This window comes from Amia ocellicauda, chromosome 3, assembly GCF_036373705.1.
Source record: "Amia ocellicauda isolate fAmiCal2 chromosome 3, fAmiCal2.hap1, whole genome shotgun sequence".
Classification (NCBI taxonomy): Eukaryota; Metazoa; Chordata; class Actinopteri; order Amiiformes; family Amiidae; genus Amia; species Amia ocellicauda.
This window is the reverse complement of record NC_089852.1, coordinates 2459146-2486361: the sequence shown is the minus strand read 5'-3', so window position 1 is coordinate 2486361 and position 27216 is coordinate 2459146. Positions and strand designations below refer to the sequence as shown.

The 27216-nt window shown below is 47.6% G+C and overlaps 2 protein-coding genes across 2 annotated transcripts in view; both read right to left on the bottom strand.

Annotated features, from left to right (window-relative positions):
- LOC136746955 (protein bassoon-like) overlaps nt 1-6647 on the bottom strand; it is a 79710-nt gene extending 73063 nt beyond the window's left edge. Inside the window, exon 1 of the mRNA XM_066699864.1 lies at nt 6466-6647. Within this exon, the coding sequence (XP_066555961.1) occupies nt 6466-6647 (182 nt within the window). The remainder of the gene's footprint in view (nt 1-6465) is intronic.
- Nucleotides 6648-13945: 7298 nt separating this feature from the next.
- bap1 (BRCA1 associated deubiquitinase 1) lies at nt 13946-23640 on the bottom strand. Its single transcript, XM_066697709.1, has 17 exons — nt 23440-23640; nt 22997-23026; nt 22584-22638; nt 22346-22478; nt 21450-21569; nt 21137-21198; nt 20662-20804; nt 20454-20532; nt 20059-20182; nt 19225-19369; nt 18888-19060; nt 18580-18713; nt 17948-18420; nt 16155-16345; nt 15937-16029; nt 15696-15768; nt 13946-15310 (listed from the first exon to the last, which is right to left on the bottom strand). The coding sequence occupies exons 1-17, from the start codon at nt 23474-23476 to the stop codon at nt 15177-15179; spliced, it is 2199 nt and encodes a 732-aa protein (XP_066553806.1). The 5' UTR covers nt 23477-23640; the 3' UTR covers nt 13946-15176.
- Nucleotides 23641-27216: the final 3576 nt, after the last annotated feature.

Sequence of the window (27216 nt, the reverse complement as noted above, 5' to 3'; positions counted from 1 at the left end):
CGACTGCTGGGATACTTTGAATGTCATCACTCTGGATTCTGTCGGCGTATAAATTAGATTGCAGGCCCGAGTCTGCAGGCATTACGCCCGTGCGGACTGATCTAATCGGATCAGTCAGGAGCTCAGCCGGGCCCTGCTGGACGGGACAAATGAAAAGGAAATCAGGTTCTGGCTGGCGGAGGTGTTAATAGGACAGTGCTGTCAGGGCCACATATCCCTCTGTCCCAGGAAGGCCAAATCCCAATAGTCCCAATAGTGACAACATCAGTAGCGTGCTAGAGAGCCGTGTTTCTCAGTCTCGTCAAGACTATAGTATCTGTACTGAACATCTCCTGCCCACCTTATTATAAACTCTAAACTGCCCGAGACGTTTACTTTTATTTCTTCATTTATCTGTGTTGTGTATGAATATATTACTTCCTCGTGTGAGACTTTTAAAGTCACATGGCACACCTTTTCATGGCCGTTGGCAACCAGAGCCACAACGGCACGCTGGCTGGGAATCACGGCTGTAGAGAGGGCAGTCTTTTAGAAGAGAAATGCCAAAGCACGGTCCTGTCAACACGTTGGACATTAAAGGCCTCCCTGCAAAGTTTGCAAACACAGGGGTGTTAATGCAATTGCCCCGGCCAAATCCTAATGAGTGTCGAAGCCTACTCAACCTCTTGGGTCTTTCACTCTGTTGATAACTGATCTCAACCTCAACAGGACTTCATGGTTCTGCAGAGATTGAGGATTAATCAAACAAAGGGCACAATCAATATATATATCAAGAATATATACAAAGGTTAAATAACAGACAACAGTTAGTATTTCAGACCTGTACAGAAGGCAGGTGTGTAAATTCAGGGTATTTATGCTCCCCAATATCTGAAGTCCTGGGCTATTTTCTGGTATACATTTCCCAAAATCTTAGAGTAGCTGAGAAACACTGTATGCAGAGTGATCAAGATCTGTTGACTGCAGTCATTTCAGTGCAGACTCTTGCTTTAACACACCCCACTAACTTGCAATGGGTGTTGAGTATAATGTTCATTAATTCCTGCTCCAGAACATTTGTAAGTTCAGCGATGTTTTAAAGTCAGTACAATCATTTCCTGGGGCGGCGATCTGCAATTACAATTTTAAAATCAGGACAGAGCCGCGCAGATCTTGAGAGCCGTCAGCCACACACAACTGGTGATGGCGGCGCAGCGCAGAGTCACACAAGGAGACAAGATTCACGTTATTTACGCTCCGTGCAGAATGCTCTGGCGCAGCATGGGTGTGACCGGTGGTAACGTGCCAACTAAAGTCCAAGAGCTGAACCTCATGTGCACATGGAGGCGTGGGTTTCCCAGCCTGCATTAATTAATGAAATCCAAGGTTTCATTAAGTATATCATGCTAATTGGTGCTATAGTTCAGCTCACATACTACGTGGCAAGGCTGAAACAGCTTGAGAAGGGCATCCACTGAGTATATCTGAGCACGTTGACGGTGCTCTTCAGTCAACATGCAATTCATCTGAACCTGGGGAACATACTAAACAGACAGGCGTGTTCACAGCTGCGCCTAACACGCAGCTCAGAGGAGCAACCCGGGCCCCCAGTGCGTCTCCATCAGGCTGAGTGTGAGAGATGTTTCAAATGAATGGATAGGAAAGAGCATGAACGTGTAAGTCTTCCCTCTTTCCGTGTTTTGTGTAATGTTTTTAATCGCCAGTAGCTTAGCTGTGTCACTTATTTCATGCTATGTTTAATAAAGGGATTAATTAGAATGTGAGCAACAGTGAACCAGAAGAGAAAAGTCATCAATCCAAAAGCGGCCAAAAGCTAAAAATAGCTTTACCTTAAAATGCATTATTTCTGTCGGATTATAGTCATCTTCCTAATTTACCTGCTTATATATATTTAGCAATAGTGTGCAAATGTTTTGAATCACATGACTGCACGCTGCCTCTGCCAAAGCTTACAAGGGACTGTGTGCTGAGATTTGGATTAAACAGGTCTCAACACACAGAAGATACCAACTTCCAATTAATTTATTCTCAGGAGTTGAATGCGAGCTGTCAGCGTCAAACAAAAGCTCAAAAGGGGCTTTTCTGAGCCGCTGTGCAAGCGATGCTTCATCCCCCTCTTCGACTGCTCAGGTACGGCGGACAGAAGACACAGGAAGCAGCTGAGATCGACGCTTGATTTATGTTCAGTCTTAATCACTTTGTCAGATGTAAATCCAAACCACTGCCTCTGCTTCTCGCCGAGAGGCATTTAAACTCACCAAGAATGGAAATAACTGACACCGACAAAGAACCGGCACTGAGTTTGATCCAGTAATGGTACAAATTCGGAGAACACCTTTCAGTAAGGACCATCATTCGTAGTCAGGGTTCAAATAAAATGTTAAATCTCAGCTGTAGCGTTTATGTTTTTTATGCAAAAGTCCACCGGATTAATTCAGCCCTGGCATGTTGTTAATGAAAGTCTATTTTTGATTCTTAACAGTTTGGCCAAAAAGACAAAAGTATTTTCTCAGGTTCTATGGAAAAGTCATTCTCACCTCTCTTAAAAGGACGGTTCATCCGTTCTGTGTTGTCAAGTGAGTTTCAAATCCCCTGGTGTCTTTTCTCAGTTTTTCCATTTGTGTTTTGATTAATAAAGCCTCGGAGAAGAGTCCTTAAGGTGAGAGTGTAAATGAATGCTTCACAGGCTTTGGTGCACAAGCTCACACTATGTAAGCCTCCTTACTGGCATCAGATGGCTGTAGAGTAAATACTCCTCTCTGCCGCGATGCCACTAAATGCCCCAGAGGAGGGGAGTCTATCTGATCAGTCTGTGAGACGCATCCCCAGCCCACTTCCTCACAATCAGCGGTTCCAGGTTGAGTTACAAGACCAATTTCAGCTCAAGCAACAGGAGACAACTATACATACCAACAACAGGACATGCAGAGAAACAAAGTAACAACAAAATGCTGTGCAGACTATATACACTATTAATCTTCCTCCATATAAGTGTGTATAGAGTCAACTGTCTCCTTCACCTGGTTGTGTAAAGTAAAATGAAGCACTACTGTAAATATGTGCATCTGAAACAATGGCTTTCTGTTTTTATTGTTTTTTATAACGGCTCATCAGTGAACTCCAGAGCAGCACTGTGAATGACTCTGGAGTCAGCAAGCTATCTCGGTAAATCATTTTAAATGTGCAAATAACTCAATTACTCTGAGCATATCCCCTTTCAGCAGGCAATCACAGGGTCTTTTTCATACGTGGACAGTTCGACACCAGCTCTGCTTCTCTGAAACAAAATCTCTCATTTTGCTTTTGCCACTTAGAGGACGAGCGCTTCGTTTTAATCCCTGTATCACATTACGAGCGCCACAGTGCAACCTGTTGTTTTTCTTTTAACGAGAACATAAACCGTGAGATCTCCAGGTGGCAGGAGTCAAAATCTTTAATGAGCAGCACCATCAGTGGTTCTGTTTATCGCGGTGTCAGTTGAGTTAATAACTTGATTTGAAGAGAGCGGTGTGGCTGCAGGAACAGGTCTTCAACACAACTGCTGTCCCTGGAGGTCTATACAGGATAATTGGACTCAGTGTTGAGATAACTACTGCAGGTACAAAGCACCTTGAGCTGGCCTCGTCAAGCCTTAGGGTGCCAGTAAATGCAGTACTGCCCATTAATAAAAACTAACCAAAACAAGAGTTGTGCAACAGTAAATCCCAAGACAGCTGCATTGTTATACAAATATGTTTGCAGGAACCTCTGTGAGACACTCAACCTGTGTTCCTCAGCAAACAGCCATACAACCGGCAATGCACAATGTTTTCAATGCACTGTTTCACTTAGTCGCAATTATTGTTTCTCCAAATAAATTATTTCTTCATGCATCTGCTAATGATTGGTCTCAGATCTCCTTCTTTTTTGTGCACAAAACTATTACCTTGTGTAAGATGGCTTGCACGAACAGCCATGGGACATCTTCTCGAGGTCTGCAGGAGTCTGTTACAAATCCCTCTTTATTCATGCATGTACACCTTTTAAGAGATCCCAAATAACAGGAATGTCATATAGTTTCAATAGCAGTATCTAAAAAACCATGCTTATTTGCTCGTGAACTTCCTTGAATTGAATTTGAGGCCACAGTAGAGCCATGATATGGACCTACCACACCCTACAATACACACATGAGCCAGAAAACCATTTACACCCCAGTTACACTGCCACATCATGTACTCCAATTTATTTTACTTCCTCCACTACTCTTAAAGCCTGCTGACACTAGAAACGCATACAAACCTAGTCTGACTTCAGAGGGGGGCGTATTCCCTGTGATCTGCATGTTTTCATTGGAGGCAGAAATCTGCAGCTACAAGCTTTACCAACGCCTGCCGTTGACACCATACTAAATGTGTCTTATCTTAAAGGAGGAGGACTGGGTTAAAACTAGGTTTCAGAATCCTACCCACCTCCCAATCACCTAGAACACAAAACCGACCAAGAAGGAGGAAATATTGCATCACATTGTTACTTGTGAAATGAAAAAGCAGGTGTTCATACTATTGCAGTAACTGGACAGTTGATCAGACTTGCACCACTTGACACACAAGCATGTGCATATCTGTACGTGACTAACTCACAGGCTTAACACCTCACCTGCCAGCTGAAGCAATCTGGCCATTCAGCTTGTCACAACACTTGCTAATAATCGTGATTCATGAGTGAGTATCCTAATCAGAGGCCGATTAATATAGGGAGTCATAAGTCATTATTACGGGTTACGGGTGACACAAAAGGGGGGGGAAAGGTTAAAGCTGCATCGGAAGATGGTCTGGTTTCCTTTGCAAAGCTCACATAATGCATTTACCAAAGAATATCTTTAGGAGTTCATCAGTAATTTGGTACCAGACCAATAGCACATATTCACTAGATTTCAGATGCAATTAGTGCCGCTGCTCGTATCGCACAGGGTCTCTCAAACAGCAGCAGCACAATGAGACGGAGTGAAACGGTGGCATCCCATGCGCTTCTGTGCGCATCTGTGTTTGTACAATCCTCATACACATCGCCGCCGTCGTGCCCCACCCCCACCGATATACACACCTTACACCATAATAACAACAAGAGTGTGCTCCACATGAACAAAGCAGTATTTCGGAAAAAAAAACACCGCGTCGCGTACCTTCACCCCCCACACCCCTGAAAACGGAGCACGCCTGCCCTTCCAGCTGCAGCTCGGTTTTTTGACACTTACAAGAATCGCTCTTGTAAATGGTTAACGTTTGTGTATCTATGTATGTGCAGCCTGTCTCCATTACCGTACTCTACTACTACTACACCGTGTGGATGGAGGCGTCTTTGTGCTGTAATATAACGGTCTCTAACCGACCATTTGCCAACCCAAAGTGTGCATCCATCAGCGTGCGGCCAGCATAATCATTTCCATTATCGCATGTCCATGAGCTCCGGGCTTGCACTGTAACGAGGTGAAATTAAGTAACCTATTTTATTTCCCCTCTTTGTAGCATTTGTATTATGAAATTAGCCGTTGTCATTGCAGAAGCGTTATGGTCTATTAAATGCAGTATATAACCCCCTATTTGTATGACTGTGATGCCTTTTTTTCACACTGTGCATAAGTTATCATTGGCATAAAAACATGTTTCACATGTAAATAAGGAACCCGAAATAATCAGCCTTAGAAATGTGTAGCACTACAGCAGCCGACTTTGAGCAAAGCATGGACACGTCGTTTGAGAGGCGTTTTTTCACACCAGTAACCAAATCAATAAATGAACGAGAGCTACAACAGTGTTGCAATAAGGACTTACGAGTAAATATCTTCGAGCTACCCCAGCTAAGTTCAGATTTAATCATTTATAGTTCATTAAATGAATACACAATCGTATACACGTAACACGGCTCCTGCTGCCTATCGGATGCTACACACGCCTCGTCTCAGCCTCTCCATCATAAATCAAGGCAGGACCGTCACACTCCTGCGGAAATAAACACGGTGTGGAGCCACGGCAGACCCGGCAGACCCGGCAGGTTGAAGTGTAAATGCAGTCAGTAACCACAAGCATCCCAGTATCCGGTTTCAAATGACCGGAGAGAAAGGGGGATACAAACCAGTGGATGTATATCACTCACTGGCACATTTGTCACATTTCAGCACGATCATTTGTATGCAATGGATGCAGATATTAATACCCATTCCCCATTGGATATGTACATTAATTATGCACCCATCCAGCCTCTGAAATGCACTCTTCTATATTCTAGTATTCAATGATCGGGGAGATAAAGAAATGCCATCGTCTTTCTCTTCACTCTCTCACACACACAGGCAATCACACACGGACACCATTCAGTGGGAGCAGAAAATATCTTATGCAATGCCCGGGATCCCCGGAGCTCCACCGCATTTGGACATTAAACGCCCGGACCCGGGGATAAAGCACAGCCCCTCCGCCGGCGTACCTGCTAATCCCCGCCCCGGCTCCGGCCGCGCCGCCTCCCCCGGCTGCAGCACCATTGCTGGGCTTGGGGAGCTGTCCAGAGCCCGGTGGTGCTGAAATGGACCCCGGAGCTCCTGCCATCGAGACGGCGGAGCCGGGCTCGCCGGGCTGCCCGCCTCCCTCCAGGCTGGCTTCGTTGCCCATGGTCTCGGGTGAGGAGACGGAGAGAGAGAGAGATTCGTATCTACGAGCAGTTTCGTATGTGAAAATAAAAAAGAACAGAGAGAGAATCAGCGGTGCTCCTCTTCCGCCATCATCACCTACAATCCGGCAACCTGCGCGGGGCGGACGCAGCGTGCGCGCCCTGACGCCGGGGCTGGGGGAGCGCGCACGTCGTGGCAGGCGGGGGTGCGTGTGAGCAGGCCTCGGCGACGAGCGGCGCAGTCACGCTGTTTTTAAAGGGGCATTAAATACAGAAGAGGGTTGACAGTCGAGAGGAGCCCATTCGCCCCATCGTGCTCGTTTGGTGTCCATTAATAACTAAGTGATCAAGGATCCTATCCAGTCTGTTTCTGAATGTTCCCAAATTGTCTCTTCAGCCACATCGCTGGGGAGTTTGTTCAGATTGTGACGCCTCTCTGTGTGAAGAAGTGTCTCCTGTTTTCTGTCTTGAATGCCTTGAAGCCCAATTTCCATTTGTGTCCCCAGGTGCGTGTTTCCCTGATGATCTGGACACATGAACCCAGGGACACAAATGGAAACTGGGCTTCGAGGCATTCAAGACAAGACATCAAGGCACACTCAGGACTTTCACACGCGAACTCTGGGCACTTTAGTCGTTATTCAAAAGCCCCGCCAGACAGAGAATTTGTCTCAGCTGCCCCCAGCATCGGTCCAGTCAGAGCGGATTACTATTCAGAGGTAAAGATATTCTAATCATGCAAAACACAACCGCGCCTGTTAAAAAATGCCTAACCAGGGTAGGCCATCTTATTCTGATTTGGAGGATTTTGGTTAGACCCAGGTCCTGGGGAGGCCCAATCCACTTCTTCTTATAGGTCACCCTAAATCATCAAATTTCAAGTACAGGGAACACATGCAAGTTATTAATCAATTAAGCAACTCAGCCAAGGCAATTCTGCCCTCAAGAGGCTGCACTGTATTCAGGTGATGCTCCAATGGATTCTAAATGACTGAATTTACCACCAGCTTCACCGATCAGAATGAAAAACTTCCAAGTGTTTATAAATCAGTGATAGAAGAGTGATCTCTAAAACCTGCTGCATAGGGGCTCTCAGGACCAGGACTGGAGACCACTGGTCGAATGTGATCTGCATAACGGTGCTGAGAAACTGGTCACATGGCCATGCATCTCCAACAAGGAGATCTCCGCCTGGACCCATCCAGGGCTGGTACCGTTCATCAAACCAGTCTGATTGGTCATCTTTAGAAGATGGCTCAGGGTCAGGTTGCACTGCTAATGGGTCAAGACTGTTGTGCTGGAATTGTTGCACCAGTTTCACATCAAGGGTTTATTGATTAAGGTACATAACAGACCCATCAAAGATCTTCTCCAAAGTTTCCTCAACTCTCATGGTGCACAAAGATGCCAGTCAACAGTTAAAATGGACCTTGTTAAAAAAAAGAGCAAAGTTAAAAACAGACACCTTTAAAGAAAAAGTGTTTTAAACCCTACATGTACAATTCAATTAGATAAACTTTAAACCACAAGTTGTCAGTTCACAAGTGTTTGAATAGATTAATGCGGACAGGGGTGTTGATTTTGGGTCTCCATAGCCTCGGATGGATCTGAACTACGTGGCATCCAGGAGCAGATTTCTATAACCTCAGGGGCCCCTGGTTTCCAAGGGTTCTTTGATAAGGAAATAAACAGGATTCCCTCAGGCCACATAAAAAAAATCCCTTTTGTCGCGATGCCAAGCTCTCTGTACAGTGCGATCCGAAATGAATAAAACATAACCCACACAGCCCACCTCAAGGTTACGCAACTCCTTCAGAGGGACTTCCTCCAAATCGACTCCGACAGACGGAAAGCGTACCTGATTGGAATTAATTCAATTACCCGTAAATATCTATACATCTCTGTTCAATTGTCACAGACGCGATTCCTCATTCTGACAGTCTCACTTATCGATATTATGGAGCAGCATACTTAGGGGATTAAAATTAGGGCTCTGCCAAGGAGCTGCTCATCCCTGGACCTGGAGCGAGGGAATCCCATTCGACTGATTGGAGAATTGATTGAGTGATTGATGTTTCCGGGCCTCGGTGTGGCCGGCAGGACTCGGCACTCAGCCTCGGCACAAGGACACCGTGCTGAAGGAAAACAGCTGCACTTTCCTGCCTTTATAATCTATGTAAAATGGAATAGCACTAATAATAATCAGAATCGTTTTCCTCTGGATATGCTTATAAACGGTTTGTGGTTTGTGGATCTTATGACATTACAAGTTTTTTCTTTCATGAACTCGTGATTAGTAATTCAGTCTTGACTGTGATATGCAAATGGAGGCAGATTTGTTTGGTTGATGGTTTTATCTCTGGGATTCTTTCCAGAGCACAAACAATTTAAATAAAAAAAGAAGCAGTCTAATTTAAACTCCGGTTGCCAGCATTTTAAGCACATTACCAAGGCCTGAGGAATGTCCAGGAGTCTCCAGGAATTTAGGTTTACCTTTATGTTGTTTCCAAGTAATATAGGACTAGTTACGTCATAGTTAAGTTGAGGATTAGAGCTGGTCTAGGGTTAGGTTTTCATTTCCCATCAAACTCCAATCCATTAGGCTTAGTGTTGTGTTTCTACCTGGTCAACTGAAACACTGAGTTACGGACTGGTCATAGCTTCTGACTTTTGGTGTTGATTACAGTTGAGATTCTAGCTGTACTTAAAGCTAGTGTGTTATATATCTTAACCCCCGGCTCAACTGATCCCTCTCAGCAAACAAACAATCTGGAATAATTCACTTCACCACCTAATCGGAGTCTTCCTAATTGGCACCCTTAGCATAAACTAAATCCTAAACCCATCTTAAACCTTCTGGTACAGTTGAAAATGAGCACTGAGGGCTGCTTTGCATAACTTCCCCAAATGACTGCTGATTTGTCACGTGACTAACCCCCACAGATCATGTCCTACCAAAGTTAAATCCCTTTAGAGTTGAATAATACTTGTTTAAGTTCACAACTTGTACTAATCAATATAAAGGAGATGGATGGGTAAATACAAGGCCCCTAAAAGCTTGTGGCGGTTAAAGCAATGCTAATAAGACTCCTTTTGCAAAAGGGTGAGACTCACTTGCAAGGTGCATCTCTGTCTGCTTTTCCTCTTGCATAACCACCTCTCCGCCCTGCCATCTTCAGTGCTGGAGGGCTGGACCCGGCAGGTTTTACGGGCCAGTTTAATCACTCGTCTGCTAAACACGTGACAGATGGTAATTGTGACCAGTTAAGTAAAAAAATTGTTAAGTAGTTGAGAATTAAAGGCAGGGAAATTGCAGCCCTCAGTGAATGCACACCCCCACGCTAGTGTGTGTTTTGATTATATAATTTAGTGTCACCTGTGGTTATCGATGCAAAACCTCGCTGTATATTAAAGTTTTCCAGTGACTTCTGTGCTTTTTAACTGAAGTGTAGGCGGCATAAACTCACAGTCCCTAAGACAAACAGGCAAGATGGCAAAGATTTCCTGCAAAACCACAAGTCTTTTCCCGCAGCGCCTTCAAGAAAAGAGTTGGGTTTGTTTCAAAGACTTTTACTGAGGCTGGGGGTTGCTGTTGTTGCATCTCGTGCCAAACACAATCAATACACGTTGTGATTAGTATTTGCTTCGGCACGGTGGTTATTTGTATTCAAAGGAGAGGCCAGGTCATGTTTCTATGATTGTGCGCCAGTCATAAGACACATACATGGAGGGGCAACATGTTCAGACTGTAACACTGTGGCCTAATGATGACTTATGCCCCCCCAGCCCTGAGCACACAACATGGACACAATCTATCATGTCTGCACTCGTCAGTTCATGTGTCCTAGGATCTGTGCTTATTGTATTTAGATCTGAGGAGAGCAACCAGACTTATTCCAGGTTTGAAGGGAATGTATGTTTGGATGGAGAAAGTGAGGAGTCCACATAGACTCCTAGGTCTTTCTCATGCGTTACTTCATCTAGTTCTATTCCTCCCATAGTGTCATTATAGTGGACATTTTCGTTACCTGCATGTAATACCTTACACTTGTTCACAACATCACTCCAGTTAGAAGCGACTCCTCCTATCAACACCCTCTGTTTCCTATACATCAACCAGTTCATAATCCATCTACTTACATTACCCTGAATGGCTACAGCTTCCAATTTGAGGATCAGTCTTTGGGGTGGAACCTTATCAAAAGCTTTTTGAAAATCTAAGTATATCATATCATATGTAAGTAAGACTATCATATCATAGTCAGACATGATCTGCCTCGTCTAAACCCATGTTGACTATCTCCAAGAATATGGTTTTCATTGAGATGCTCCTCTATTTTCTATTCATTTTCTCCAACATTTTACAGGTGATGCAGGTGAGACTGATTGGTCTGTAATTTCCTGGCTCAGTTTTGTCCCCTTTCTTGTGGATTGGTTTGACATTTGCTGTCTTCCAGTCAGTTGGCACATCCCCTGTTCTAAGTGTCATCTGGAATATTTTAGTTAGCGGCCTATAAATAATTTCCCTCATTTCTTTAAGTACTGTTGGAAATATCCCATCTGGCCCAGGTGATTTGTTTGTTTTTGCTAGTCCCTTTACTATCTCCTCCTCATTTATCCTGATCTCTCTGAGGGTTTGACTGGACTGATTGTCAACCTGTGGCATGTCATCTGTTTTTTATTTTGTAAAAACCTCTGTGAAATACTCATTTAGAATATTTGCCACATCTTGATCGTTTTCCAAGATACTCCCATTTCTGCCTTTATCTGTTTCACTTCCTCCTTTATTGACATCTTGCTGTTGTAATATTGAAAAAAGCTCTTTGCATTAGTTTTAGCTCCAAGAGCTATGTTTCTTTCTATTCCCCTCTTTGCTTTCCTGATCCATTTTTTAAGATCTCTTTGCAGCTCAACATATTCTTTGTATTTTGTTTAATCTCCATCCCTTTTGTATGCGCTATACAACATTTTCTTCCTCTTGATATTTTTTTGCATACCTCTATTAAACCAATTTAGCCGATGTTTTTTGGTCCTCAATTTGCTACGTTTTGGTACAAATTGCTCCTGAGCCTCAACTAGTATATTCTTAAAATATACCCATCCATTTTCAGCTGAATCTGTGTCCAGTGTGCTCCAGTCTACCTCTTCTAAGTGCCACCTCATACCTTCAAGGTTTGCTTTCCTAAAATTGTGGACCATTGTTTTAGACTTAGTCCTTGTTTTTTGAAAGAATGCCTCAAAGCTAACCATGTTGTGATCACAGTTTGCCATTGGTTCTCTAACTAGTGTCCCTCTGACTCTATCTTGGTCATTTGAAAAGATCAAGTCAATGCATGCTCTCTCTCTGGTTGGTTCCCTGAGAAATTGAGTTAGAAAGCAGTCATTTACCATCTCAACCATTTCTATTTCTGCATCTGTAGTCCCAACTGTCCCCCATGATAACAGCCACATCCTTGCTACTTGCAGTCCTGATTACACTGTACAATGAAACATCTTTCTGAATATCTGAGTTTGGTGGCCTGTAACACACTCCTACCGCTAATCCTCCAGATCTCTTGTTCAAAAGTTTCACCCACAAAGATTCGGTTTCGTTAGCAGGATCTAATTTGAGTTCTTCTGCCTCAATGTCATACATATAAAACATATAATGCTACCCCACCCCCAGAGGAGCTTTTCCAGATCAGCAGGGACACACGCACCCGGGGACACAAATGGAAATTGGGCTTCAAGACATTCAAGACAGAAAACAGGAGACACTTCTTCACACAGAGAGGCGTCACAATCTAAACAAACTCCCCAGCGATGTGGCTGAAGAGACAATTTGGGAACATTCAGAAACAGACTGGATAGGATCCTTGATCACTTAGTTATTAATGGACACCAAACGAGCACGATGGGGCGAATGGCCTCCTCTCGACTGGACACTTTCTTATGTTCTAATTAAAGGTGCTGGTTCTGTTTGCTGTAGCTCAGACTCCAGCCCTTATTGAATATAATGTAAAGGAATAAAACCAGACTGCAGTCCATTCAGAGAACAGCAGGCCGGGCCCGAAATGCTGGGGAACTGGAGCAGAGGGCAGAAAGCATGTGTACGTCTGCGTTTGCCTTCGGGGGGGGGGTTGCGACACACAGCTACACATCAACGTCAGCCTTCCCATCTCAGCGCACGGCCACACGCCTGACAGAAACGGCACACATGAGGCGAACACACAACGAGCCTGCCCGTTGGAAACGCATGGGGATGTAGCGAGAGGTGGGGGTGTGGAGTGGGTCTCTCTCTCTCTCTTCCGAGACGTGGGCAGGAGCGAGCCGGGTCCGTGGCAGAGACCGGCGGGGTAAATCTCACTGCAGCACCGCCCGCTCAAAGACCTCGTCAGCAGGAAGCTTCGATTATACGATGACACAGAATAACTTCAGAGACAAACCAGTCCTGTAGTTGTTGCTCCATCTAGTGGTGGATGACAGTCACTGCAGGAGGACAGACTTCCAGGCTACGGAGGCCAAGGTCCTCATTCTGCGGACGTCCCAGAGCTCGGCCAATAAAACAGAGCGGCTGTGGCCCTGTCGACAGGCCAGGCCGACCCAGAATCAAGATTTATGACTACTAGTGTTTCGTTGTCAAGGATTCAATTAAAAACTAAAATAAAAGTTGTATGTAAATCTCGAAGATTACACTTCAGCCCCTTCACTTTGACTATATTGTATAAGTAACTTTATTAGCACACTGACAGATTGCTGCCACTAACACTACAGCTACCCTGGCAGCGACTGACATCTCTGTGCAACTGCTGACATGAGCGGCAACCAACACTGACACTCACACACACCAAGCAGCAACCAACACACACACACACACTCACACACACACACACTCACACACACACCAAGCAGCAACCAACACACACACACACTCACACACACACCAAGCAGCAACCAACACACACACACACACACACACACACACACACACTCACACACACACCAAGCAGCAACCAACACACACACACACACTCACACACACACACACTCACACACACCAAGCAGCAACCAACACACACACACACACACACACACACTCACACACTCACACACACACCAAGCAGCAACCAACACACACACACACTCACACACACACCAAGCAGCAACCAACACACACACACACACACACACACACACTCACACACACACACACACTCACTTTGTCGACGCTTTGTCAAGTTGTTCCCCTCTTTTCAGGCGACACGGTGATTGGCTTATTTTGTGATACTGTCGTCTACAACAAAATGACAGACAAGTGCAGGAGTTTCTTAATTAAGCTTTAATAATACAAAAAGCCGTTTTCACAGGGCAAAAAACGTTCTGTACAGATATAGTCGATCAGCCACCCGTCCCGACGGCGCGGGCGTCAATATGCATCGCCTGCACGCTTATACAGATATGATTAAAATGCATTAAAAATACAGAGGATACACTTACGTCCCTTTATTTCAACAATCCTAATCCTCACAAAGTTCCTCAATCATCAATCTAGAGTGACTATCCAGAGAATTGATCACGACTCATACTGATCAATATAAAGGACATCGAAGGGTAAATATGGGGCTCCCCAAAAGCGTTCAGACACCCCTAAAGAAACGGCAGAGCGCCGGAGAAGAGCTTCGCAGGGACGCAAACATCTCTGGGCTCCATCAACAAAACGGACATTTATTAAATTAAGAAAAACCTCTTCCGATCCCGCACCGCGCGGATCTCTGCACTCCGGAACCGGAAAAGAACCAGACATCGATCAGGCGACGGCCGACGCGGAAAAGAACAATTCAGATACAAGGGAAACAGGCGGAACAGACACAGACATATGTACAGGAACACAGGGACGCTAGGCAGGTCTGGAACGGAGCAAAGTGGAAACAGCTGCAGCTGGTCTATGCAGAATTGGTCATGAAACGGGAACTCCAGGACCCAGTGTGTTGTTTTTACCCCCCGAAGATGAAAACCAAGTCCCGTGCCGCACTAACCGGGATGAAAGCAGCCGCCACCTCAGAACCGCAGCGGTCACTTCCTTTAGCAGAACATCTCTACATCTGTCATCGGAGCAGAAACGTCTAAACAACCCTTTCGTCTCGTAAAAGGAGACCATCCCTCTAGGATTCTGGGAAATCCATCAATGTCTCTTTGCATTTTTAGATTATTTTCATGATTCGTGCTTTTACCTCCCTACCCGGTGTGGCACAGGTAAAAACACACAACTCGGCACGCGACTGTGAGCGATCGCTGAGAATGACGACAAATTAAAAAGGCTTCCTGGAGTGATGAGCTTCATTCTCTACGCGTAAAATGGCTCCCCCTGCCTCCCGATCAAAGCAAAGCGGCTTCGGCGGGGAGTAAAATGCAACGTTTCTCCGGTCCCCGCGGTCGGCTGGGATCACGGTGTCGCTCAGCCCGGCGGCGGGTCTCCCAGTCGGTCAGCCAGGGTCGGCACACCGAGGGCGGCGTCCACTGCTCGGCACACGCAGGCGCGCCGCCGGTCCGCATCACTGCCGCTTCGCCTTGTACGGCCGGGATCGTTTCCTGCGGTCAGGCTTCCTCTGTTTGTGGAGGCGGCCGATGCTGACGCCCTGCCGGCGCCGCACAGAGATGTTCTGCTCCACCAGGCTGGCCAGCATGCCTGAGGGACGGCAGAGCGAGAGAGGTTATAAGAGCAAACATGCCAGGCACAGGAGAGCGAGAGAAGATACCAGACCAAACACATCAGAGACAGCAGAACGAGAGAAGATACCAGACCAAACACGCAAGAGACAGCAGAGCGACAGAGGTGACCAGACCAAACACGACAGAGACAGGAGAGCGAGAGAAGATACCAGAGCGAACAAAAAACAATGTCAATAAACCTGGTAGGCTGTATAAACATAGATATTTATGACCAGATGAATAATGTATCAGTTCTAACAGACACAAACTCATAAAAGTGTAATCTATTTCACAATCTATTCTTTTTATTTTAGTTAAAATATGACTTCTGTCTCATGCACAAACACAATCGCAGATCTTACCTTCCTGCGCCAGCATAGATATGAAGGTGCAAATGAACTCGTCGTAGTTGTGGGTCCTCCTCTGATCGTCGATCTGCAGGGAAACAGAGACGCTCCTCTCAAAATCAAAACCCCTCGACGCCAGACTCTCCCCCCATCCCTCAGGCTTCACGTCCCCCTCCCGGCGTGCCACGACAAGGCAGCAATCAAACAAGGTCACGCGAACTAGCCCCGATGCTCAGATATCCTCCAAATGCCTCACCTTGTACTTTTTCCTCTTCTCCACCTCCTCCTTGAGAGAGACCTCGTAGTTGGCGATATCGGCCTCGACGTACTTGAGCAGAGCCAACAGCTCCTACGGGGAGACAAGACGGCAGACATCTGAGCTCTAACTTCTTACATCTACACTTCTTCACTTCTACAACATCTCTTCAATCCCATTTCTCACACAGAGACGCAGAGACGGACGCCGGCACGTACTTTCGGGGAGTACTTGTCTCCGGGGGGCTTCTTGCCGTTGTCCCCGGGGTCCGCCCTCTCCTTGCAGCGCCGGAGCTCCGCGGCGTCCTTACTGTCCTCCGTCTTGCTGTCCACGGAGGCGCCCGGTCTCTCCTTTTCCCCGTCTCCCTCCTTGGAGTGGGAGCTCTTGGTGAACTCTGCATTTCGCTCTCCTAAAACAGAGGGAAAATACAATGTGGTGCCGTGCCAGAGGGCGCAGTGAGAGACCCCCTCTGCGAGGCCCAGGTCCAGGCGGGGACAGTTTATGGGGAGCCCGATTGCTGGCCCGATCGATGGAGTGGAGGGAGAGGAGATGGGGAACGTTTTGTTGTGAGTACTAGAGAAGAAGAATTCCTTTTGGTTAAGGGACATTACAGCAATTACTGATCACAGACCGGTTGGTTTGCTATATTGTCTCGTTTGTCTTTTCATCAATTAATTGTGTAGTTTAGGCTCGAGAGGAGCTAGTGCTTTGTTTACATTTCTCGGTCTCTGTTTTGAGCGCAGCGCACTGTATGAACCTCACTGCACACCGTGACCCAGCCTCTCGGTTTCCCAAATCCCCACCCGAGATCTCACAGGGCAGTCCGGAGGGGGAGGCGTCTCAAATTACACTCCACGGGGCGTCACAATGTAAATACAACACACGGGAAAGAGTGTTAAATTGACTGCGTCGAATGAAACTGAACAAGCAGACGCCGCTTGACACAGGAACTGTAGGCATTTAGAAAAAACACAGGTCGATTACGGGTAAAATCCACCATCGTTTAATTACCAGAAACCAAATGACAGAGGAGCGAGCGCAGTGACCCCCCCTCGTTTAAAATCGCTCTCCTGTCCTCGTGTTTGAAGGAGCGCTGAACCCGGGGAGAACTCGCCGCCGGGACAGAGCGACACGACTCTGACACACAGGTGGAGGAGAGAAAAGAAAGGAGAGTCCTTAGAGCTTAATTGGTGTTTTTTCCCTCCAGGAGTCCAGGAGCGCACAGACAAGAGAGGGAATTAAGACTTGAGAGCCGAGAGGGCTACGTCTGTGTGTGAAAGCCCTTGACGCACTTGAGCTTCTTCAATTGTATTTACTGAGAGGGAGAGAGGGCGGGGGGACAGTGACAGAGAGAGGAGGACAGAGACAGAGGGAGAGGGACAGACGGACAGAGAGAGGGGGGGAGGGTAAGAGAGAAAAGAAATGGAGAAAAAAGTGCCGGACAAACAGCAACACGATGCACTATTTCCTTTAATCGCACGTCTTCGATTGGGCAGATCTTGCGTTAGAGGAGAGGATCTCGGAGACGGGCAGAGCTCCGGGTGTCTCCGTCAAAGACTCTTCATTCCATACGTCACAAAACACAATTCAAATGTACGATTTAATTTCAATCAAATCCCGAGGAAGAAAAAGAGTTCTCTTCTACTCTGCATTTCAGGATTTACACGAATACCCACAGAAGAGGCTGCTAAGCCTCACACGAGAGAGAAGGAGAGGGAAGAGAGAGACACGGGAGAGAGACGGAGAGGGAGGGGGGAGAGAGACACACACGAGAGAGAGAGAGAGAGAGAGAGAGACACACGAGAGAGAGAGACGGAGAGGAGAGAGAAAGGGAGAAGGGGAAGCGAGAGAGAGGGAGATGGGGACGCGTGAGAGAGGGAGAGAGAGAGAGAGAGGGAGGGAGGGAGACGAGGAGGAGGAGGCGAGAGAGAGAGAGGGAGAGGGAGGGAGGGAGGGAGACGAGGAGGAGGCGAGGGAGGGAGGGAGGGAGACCGAGGGGACACACACTGACCTGTGTGCGCGAGGGTGCAGAGCACGCCGTCGTCCTGCAGGTGCAGCAGCGCGGAGCTGACGGCCGGCCCCAGGTCACGCACGGCGCGGTTGTAGCGCAGGCAGTCGAGCCGCAGCAGGCCCTCCTCCTCGCCGAACAGCACCTTGGACAGGTGTGAGGTCACGGGGCTGGAGGGCCGCGTGGCACTGGCCGAGCGGATGGGCGAGCGCAGCGGCGAGTTGAAGGCGCTGCCGATCTCGGAGGCCGTGTCCGTGCTCTCGTTGCTGGGCGTGGGCGAGGGCTGCGAGGCGGCGCTGATGCAGATGCCCCCCGCGGCAGCCGTCTTGATGGACAGCGGGACGGACAGGTCTTTCTTTTGTGTCTCCTTCAGCTTCTCCGCCAAAACCTTGATGGCGCTGGGCTGTAGGAGGGACCGCGGCTCCTCCCCGGGGCCCGTCCCTGCCGGCGGCTTCAGGCCCGGCTTCCTCTTGTACCTGTGGGGTGAGGCAGAGCGTGAGGCACGGCGGTGCGGGTCTCAGTGTGGGTTCTCTAGGCACCGGAACGGAAGGGTTAACATAACCAAAATACATTAAAATAAAAAAACGAATAATGGACATCGGTCTCGATTGAAAATGGCGAGTCTCGGGGCTGACCTGACGGGTGTCTCGGTGCTGGCACAGTCCTCCTCCTCTTCGTCCTCGTAGTCCTCGTCGTCGTCCGAGTAGGGGTGGCGGGGGGGAGCCGGGACTCGGGAGCGTCCCACTCCTGCCGCCAGGTCCTCTTCCTCCTGGCGATCGCGGCAAAGTACCGGTTAAAACCCAACCTCAAAACGGCCCCAACCGGGTGCGGCGTCCCTCCTGCGTGATTTATTGTTCCGGACTCCCCCCACATTCACGACGGCACGTCTCGGGAGCAAAAGACTCTGCCTGTCCTGAGAAACAGACACGACCCTGGCTCTTACCTGCATGGGGGACTTGGCGTAGTTGTGGTTGTCCAGGAAGGCGGGCAGCCGCTGTACGATGGGGCTGGGGGTGACCGGGGGTCCGTTCACCTGTTTTCCTTGGCCTTTGGCGCGGCCGCCGGGGCTGGGAGTGGAAGGGGGGTGGCCCTGGGAAGCCGAAAAACCTGTAGAATCTAAACAAAAGAAAAAGGAGGAATATATAGATTAGGAATCCATTCTTAAAATATCCGGCTTCCTCTGCACACAAACCCTCGTTCTGTGGCTCAACTTGGGGGATAAACGTGGCTTCATCGGCAGCCTCAAACACTTTCCTGCGGCCTAACGGACCGGTACACACCTGTGCGCTGGGTCTCCTCGGGGCCTGGCGCCAGCCCCGGCTCGGCCTCGGGCTCCTTCTTCACAGTGGGAGAGGAGTCTTCCGGAGAGGAGGCGTCCGGCTGCTTACGGTCCTGAACGAGCTCGGGCTGAGTAACGCGGATCAGCTGCAAGACGAGAGCATGAAACAGGACAGGCATGATCTGCGACCCGCCCACCAAGACAGAACCACGGCCACTACAGCTTTTCATCATCATTTACTGTGTTGGACGAATTTATTGAAACATAATAAATAAATCCAACACAATAAGAGAGACTGAGGGAACTTTTCACCCTGGAACAGAGGAGACTACGTGGGGACTTGATTCAAGTCTTAAAAATCATGAAAGCCATCGACCACATCAAACCAGAGGAGCTTTTCCAGATCAGCAGGGACACACGCACCCGGGACACAAATGGAAATTGGGCTTCAAGGCATTCAAGACAGAAAACAGGAGACACTTCTTCACACAGAGAGGCGTCACAATCTGAACAAAATCCCCAGCGATGTGGCTGAAGAGACAATGTGGGAACATTCAAAAACATTCTTATAATTATAACATGAATAAAATATCGATATTAAAGACCCTTGTTCTGTCTAGTGGTGCGATGAACTCCTGGCTCCAAGAACAAGCAAATACAGGCATATTAAGGCCCCGGACAACACAGGCCTCCTGCTTGGGAGTCTGGGACACTTGTTTGAGATGAGAAGGGACCTCGGTTCATCCTGAATCGATTAATTAATTCATGGATAGGTGAGTGTGGATGTCAGAGTAGAAAGCGACCCACGGATGAGGTTTGAACGAGACCCCCGTACCTGCTGCAGGCCCTCCAGCACCGTCTGTCTGTTCATCTTCAGGACGTGCAGTTTGGACTCGTACTTTATCCTCCTGTCCGGGACGACAGCCATCAGGTTGAAGCGGATATCGTGGTACGGCTCCCTGAGGTTGACCGAGGGCGGGACAGTAGAAATACTTTAGGTCGCTGGGAGAGTTTAATGTAACGTTCAAGGCACTACAGGAAATACGACGCCAGTAAAATCAAACAATGTGGTTCGGCTCAGCTGTCGAGGCAAAAGTGTCAGGAGGAATTCATTACATGAGTTACAGTGAAGGACCGTGGGCCGAATCCAGGCACTTACTTAATAATTCTCTAAAAAAAAAAAAAAGAATATAGGCCTAGCAGTAATCATTTCAATAATGGAAGCCTCACCCAGCAGTAGCAAGGCCTATTCTCTCCATGATAACACGTCTGGCTTTATCCGTCCATTCCTCCTCCTCCCCCCAAGGCCCTGGGGACACAAACGGGTCAAGAGATCCCATCAGACTCGAACCACACCGCGGAGGAGGCCAAACCCGGGATCGGGCAGAGCGCAACACGGCCCCGGGATGTGCCCACAGCCCGGACGGCCCCGCCCTACCGTGATCTATAGGATAGGCCTTCAGCCCATCGAGCTCAAACAGACGGCCCTTGATGGGCACGTAGCTGACAAAGTGGAAGGCCTCCATGGTCCGCACCGCGCTGATGCCGTTCTGCTTCTCCGGGAGGTGTCTAGGCTCGGGTCTGCGGGGAAACCAGAGCGAATCAGAACCCGCCCGCGGACGGTACCGCCGCCTGCCGGGCCGAGAGAGACGGCACTGCGCCTCCGTGACAAGCTTGGCCTGTAGAGGGCGACCCTGCAGGTTTTACATCCCTCTCTAAAACACCAATCACTGGACACCTTGAACACGGGGACAGTTAACGGCTGCGCGTCGATCAAAGCGGCATCATCGACAGACTCTTCCACACGAGTCAAGATGGAGGCAGACAGAGAGAGGACCAACGGAAATAAATCTGTAGCAAAACGATTACAGACAGAGCCCTGGAAGCGCCGCGAACTCTTCCCGCTCTCCTACCTCGCATGGCTGTTGTGGGCTTTTGCCAGCTCTGGAGCGTTTCCGATTGCATAGCCTTTACTCTGTGAATAAAGAGAGACGCTTTTATTTGACTTGTAGTCACTGGGCAGGGCGTCCATTAAAGCCTGCCTGCCGTTTCTTACACAAATTGCACAACAAAGCACACACACTTGCAAATGTAACCTGTGTGTGTCAACATCAAGCAGACAAGGTGCACAATAATACATTAAACCATCTTAAAAGTGCAGCGTCGAAATAAAATCCATCGATTCTTGTGATACATTTCTTGTAATCTAGATAATTCCAGACTCACCTCTGGGCTGAAGCCTTTGGTGAACTCCTTCATGCGACTGAGTGTCAGTCCCAGGTCCACGTCGTTGCAGTTCAGGAGGACACTCAGCAAGGCATGGGTGGCACAGGAATTGGGAATGAGCTGAAATTCGAGGAGAAAACTCAATTTCATACAAAACTCAGGGATTTCCTGGACACGAATCACAAAAGCCCCATTCACACAGAAACTTCTGCAGCCTTTTTCGTGGCAATTTGTTGCCGGCAAGGTCTGTGTGCCGGCATATCGACAAGCGACTCTCCACCTCGGGACCTAGTCAAGATGCTAGAAAAATGCTTCTCAAATCTTAACCCAGTTAAGCCTCTTTGACCAACAATTTGTGATTGTGACCATAACACAGAAACGGATAGTAAAGGCAGTAATGTCAAACTTTAAATGAAAAATAAAATAAGTTGTTTTGAGCAATCAATTAATCTCAGATCTGCACACCCAGACTTCTGGTGGATATAGAGATAAACACGATGCAGCATAATGCTTTTTAGTATAGTATATGTCAAGACCCCGCAATGCCTCTCGTTACGTGACCAGAACCGAGAGACAAGCCTCAAACTGGGTTCACTGGTTCAAATGATCTGTGACCGCTGTGTCCAGTGACCACACCACACAAACACACAACCATACAACCATGCTGCCGGCTTTTTAATGGTATTTGAGTGTGAAAGGGACTTTATTAACAGTCCTTTCCACTGTGGGTTCACTTTAATATAACCGATTCATTATTATTGAGTTGTGAGACCAAAGGCTGAAAGATAACAGCAGCAGCAACAGCGTAGCTCAGAAACCAAGCAGGGTTTCTGTGCCAAAGATACGTTTACAAAAACAAAAATTAAAAACACATTCCAGTCAGTCGCAACACACACCTGGTGAGCAAAGAACATGTCATTCACGATATCATCATCGATGACGGACGTCTCGTCCACCAGCGTGGACACCTTCCTCCTCGACCTCCGCTCTTCGATCCACTTAAAGAGGAAGATGAAGCCGTACACGGGGCTGGAGAGAGACGCTGTGGTCAGTCTTCACAATTCGACACATCAGGCAGGACTAAACACAAGCCTATAGTAATATTCCCACACAATGATAACAGAGAGTGTTTACCTCTGGCATTTGCTCTGTAGATCGTAGATCTCCTCCACCTGGACACCTTTTACACCTGCCACACACACAAACCATCATCAACTGTTTACTCTGTGATGCTGAATGTTGTCCGATACCTACAATCGTATCATTCCTGAACAGCACAGGACATTGTAACCACAATCAAAGCAGAGCAACAGAAGTCATCCTCACAATGCCATCACTACAGCACCACCTGATGATGCACTTCATCACAATGGCACCTGAGCCGGACATGAAAGGACTGATCACATATTAAACATGTTACGCATCCTGACTGTCCAATGGAAAGCATTTACCAAAGTAACTGCATTGTTACTAACACAGCCATTCTGCAGAGCTCAACACATCTTGCTAACATTTGTATTGGCCGGATATGTAGGGAAACAACTTACCAAAATCCTCCACCAGTAACGTGAAGAGTCCTGCAATAAACACACACACACAAACAAGTCGGATTTAGACACTAGAACTCAATATAACTGGACTTATGCAGCTTATTACACAGTGGTTGGGGTCCCAGTGCAATAGCTCGCCCTTTCACCCAGCTTTCTGCAAGAGCAATGGCTGCAAACAACAGTAACAGATCTACTGCAAGACAATGCACGTATCGATTATAAAGATATAAACATTCCCAGGTAGACACAGAAAGTTTTTTGCAGACAACAGATGCGTATTTATCAGTAATAACGATAATAACAGCAAGGTGTGCAGGAGGCTGGAGACCGTGCGCCCGGCTCGTAAACACGGGTCCGAAGTATCCGGAGCCACAGCGCAGCCAGTGCCGCGCAGCACACACCTCGCCCCCAGCCCGGGTCCCGGCAGCGCCAATACCCACCCGGGTCACTCTCCAGCTCCAGCCACCCTTTATTCATTTTCTCCAGACCGGCGAGGCCCCCCGACTGCCTAACTCCTCGGCCAGTCCATCTCCACCGAGGGATAACGGTGCGAATGCGCTGGGGGGGGGGCAGAGGGCAAATCCGCGGAACAGACACACAAAAGCGCCCGGAGAGTTCACCATTTGTGGTGACGTCATTAAACAGCGACTCCACAACAACACCGACAGCGTCACGGGGAACGTCATCCACCCAGGCGGAGGCGACGCCTTGATGGGCTGCGACGGCGGCCATCTTGGTAAGGTCTGGTACGCGTAGAGGCATTTGCACTGCGCAGCCCGCAGGTGTCTCTGTGACAGCGAGGATAAGAGACACAGAGTCCATAATGCCCAACCCCGATGATTGTTATATTTCAACATATGTATTGGTTTGTATTTTGGGACTAGAAAGCTTGCAGCTGATTGGACACGGCTGCAAGTTGTCTTTTGATAGTCTCGCTGCAGAGACTGTCCATGGGAGTAGACTGTATTGGACTGTTGTGTGGGATTTTGATTTTGACTTTTGGATTGTTTTTAAGGAATACTTTTAATTCAGGTGGTTTTTAAAAACTTTCCAGAACTCCCATTACCACAGCATTGCAGTTCTGATACCTTTTAGGCAAACATAAAGGTTAACACTGCACTTCCTGTCGCAATGCTCTGTGCCACAAGTCAGACTATGGCTGTGAATTCACGTTTGTGAATATGTGCATCCATGTATTTCATTTTTGTCTTCTCAAATGTATACCATCTTTGGTATAAAGAGGGAGATGGAAGAGTCTGTAGCTCACTGTATGTTTGTGTACATAAAGAGACACTGCCATACAGACAGATATGCATAAAAGCAGACACACACACTGGTCTATTGCTATGATTGGAAGGAAACAGATCACAATTTTATGTTTTTCGTTAACAAATTTATTGGCAAACAATTGTGAATTGTACCATTTTATTTGTACTCTGAACCAAAGCAATAAGGCATAATGTCACTGTAAACCGATCCGTAGGACACAAACAACTGGTCCGAGCGCTGAGTGTCCGCAGGGGGCAAAGCAGGGGCAGCCGACTCTTTGGAGGAGGGCGGAAAGCCATCAACTCTACAGGCCTGTTCACATGGAAGGGAGACAGCACTTTTGGGAGGAACGCAGGGTTAGGCCAGAACGAAACCCTGGAGCCTTCTCCCACAAAACAGACACACGGAGAGTGTGTCTCGCTCATGCGTTTGGCCAGCAGAAGCGCAGTCTTCAGTGAGACTAGCTCGAGGTCAGTTCGCTGCCGTGGCTCAAGGGCCTTGGAAAGCGAGTCCAGCACCACATCAAGGTGCCATGCAGGGAATGAAAGGGTGCATGGTGGCTGCAGTCTGCGCAGCTGCGACGCCAGGAAATGGGACCCAGGGGTAAAGATCTTCTATTTAAACAAAATAGTCAACTCCCTCTTTTCTACCGCCTTTGAGTCACAATGCATTGTGGGAGTAACAGAGTTCAAAGAGTTCCAGTTGCATTTTTGAACACAATGCAGCTGGATTGTATTACAGACACCCTTTCTTAACACATACGAGTTATTATGTCAACCAGCAGTGAGTTCACCTGGCCTGACGAGCGCTTTATGGCCGGAGTGCTGTCTCTGGTAGCGGCTTCATGAATATTCCTGAGCATACAAGACTGCTGAGGCAGACCCTCGATCTAGGAGGCGGGGTTTGTTTGACAGATTGGCAGTGATTCAAAGAAGAATAGATGAGTGGATTATTATCATTATTATCATCATTGTCAGTAGAAGTAGAAGTCGTAATGCGAATGCCACGAAGGTGTTCGGTATTTAATTGTGGCAACACAAGCAATACAAATAAGAATCTCTATTTAGGTTTCCTCTGGATGATATTTACTTCAAATATAATACAAAAAATACCGAACACTTCCGAGTCATTTTTTTTATAACTATAACTATTATTAATAATAAAAATAATAACCCACACGCTCTCTCGTATGGTGAGTTGCCGCCGATCTGTCACCCGTTTATCGCAACCAAACCAGGCCTCAGGCTTGATGTGGTCATGAATATTCATGAAGCCGCTACTCAGGCAGGTAAAAACATTGCTGTTGAAATAATAACTGGTATGTGTATGATCCAGGTGCATCATGGTAAAAAATGCAATTGTTTTTTAAAAAGAAAGCTTTGAATATTAAATAAGGCAGGTTTTCCATTATATAGATAGGGAGAAACTCTTTGTTACTCCCATAATGCACCGTTTCAACAGAAGTTCCAATGTTAAATAGGCGGAATTGACTATCTTGTTGAAATACAGGATCTTTGCCGTTGGGGCTCTCAATCAATCCGGGCGTGGCACATGGATATGACCGTTAGATACACATTGAGCCTGGATAGGGACGGTTGCCCTGGTCCAACAGCGCCTGCAAAAATTGCACAATGACCCCGATGTTGCAGGTGACTCTGTCCTGACACCAAGTCCAACAGACCCCAAGCCATCGGCTGTGATACTCAGGGGCCAGGCCCAGAGCTGGAGCAGGCCTGTGACTCGCAACACAACCCCGGGGAGTCTTTATATCTATCCAATCGAATTGCAGAGAAGAGGAGTCCGCTTTCCACCAGTCAGGCCTCACAGCCTCTGAGGGTCCGCCTCCCTCTGCCCTGCAGGTTTGAAAGAGCAACGGAGGGAGTTCGTTGTGAAGGAGGAGAGAAGGGAAGGCTAGAGCCTGTGTAACACTATTACACTGCACTTGACACGGTTATTAAAACATATAAGCATGTATGCATGTGCGTATACACCGATCAGCCATAACATTATGACCACCTGCCTAATATTGTGTAGGTCCCCCTTTTGCCGCCAAAACAGCCCTGACCCGTCGAGGCATGGACTCCACTAGACCTCTGAAGGTGTGCTGTGGTATCTGGCACCAAGACGTTAGCAGCAGATCCTTTAAGTCCTGTAAGTTGCGAGGTGGGGCCTCCATGGATCGGACTTGTTTGTCCAGCACATCCCACAGATGCTCAATTGAATTGAGATCTGGGGAATTTGGAGGCCAAGTCAACACCTTGAACCCGTGATTCATCAGACCAGGCCACCTTCTTCCATTGCTCCGTGGTCCAGTTCTGATGCTCACGTGCCCATTGTAGGCGCTTTCGGCAGTGGACAGGGGTCAGCATGGGCACCCTGACTGGTCTGCGGCTACGCGGCCCCATACGCAACAAACTGCGATGCACTGTGTGTTCTGACACCTTTCTATCAGAACCAGCATTCACTTTTTCAGCAATTTGAGCTACAGTAGCTCGTCTGTTGGATCGGACCACACGGGCCAGCCTTCGCTCCCCACGTGCATCAGTGAGCCTTGGCCGCCCATGACCCTGTCACCGGGTAACCGCTTTTCCTTCCTTGGACACTTTTGATCGGTACTGACCACTGCAGACCGGGAACACCCCACAAGAGCTGCAGTTTTGGAGATGATCTGACCCAGTCATCTAGCCATCACAATTTGGCCCTTGTCAAAGTCGCTCAGATCCTCACGCTGCCCATTTTTCCTGCTTCTAACACATCAACTTTGAGGACAAAATGTTCACTTGCTGCCTAATATATCCCACCCACTGACAGGTGCCATGATATCGAGATTATCAGTGTTATTCACTTCACCTGTCAGTGGTCATAATGTTATGCCTGATCGGTGTATCTAATACATTGAATTAATTAATATATTAATCACACAACTTTGCATAAAACAGTCCATGTTC

What these genes read in the sequence shown, in the direction of transcription:
- bap1 (XM_066697709.1), bottom strand. Translation starts at nt 23,476, where the DNA reads ATGAATAAAGGGTGGCTGGAGCTGGAGAGTGACCCGG. An exon ending in GTTACTGGTGGAGGATTTTG is followed by an intron (nt 22,639 to 22,996) that starts GTAAGTTGTTTC and finishes TGTGTGTGGCAG; the next exon opens with GTGTAAAAGGTGTCCAGGTG. An exon ending in CCAAAGGCTTCAGCCCAGAG is followed by an intron (nt 21,199 to 21,449) that starts GTGAGTCTGGAA and finishes CTTTATTCACAG; the next exon opens with AGTAAAGGCTATGCAATCGG.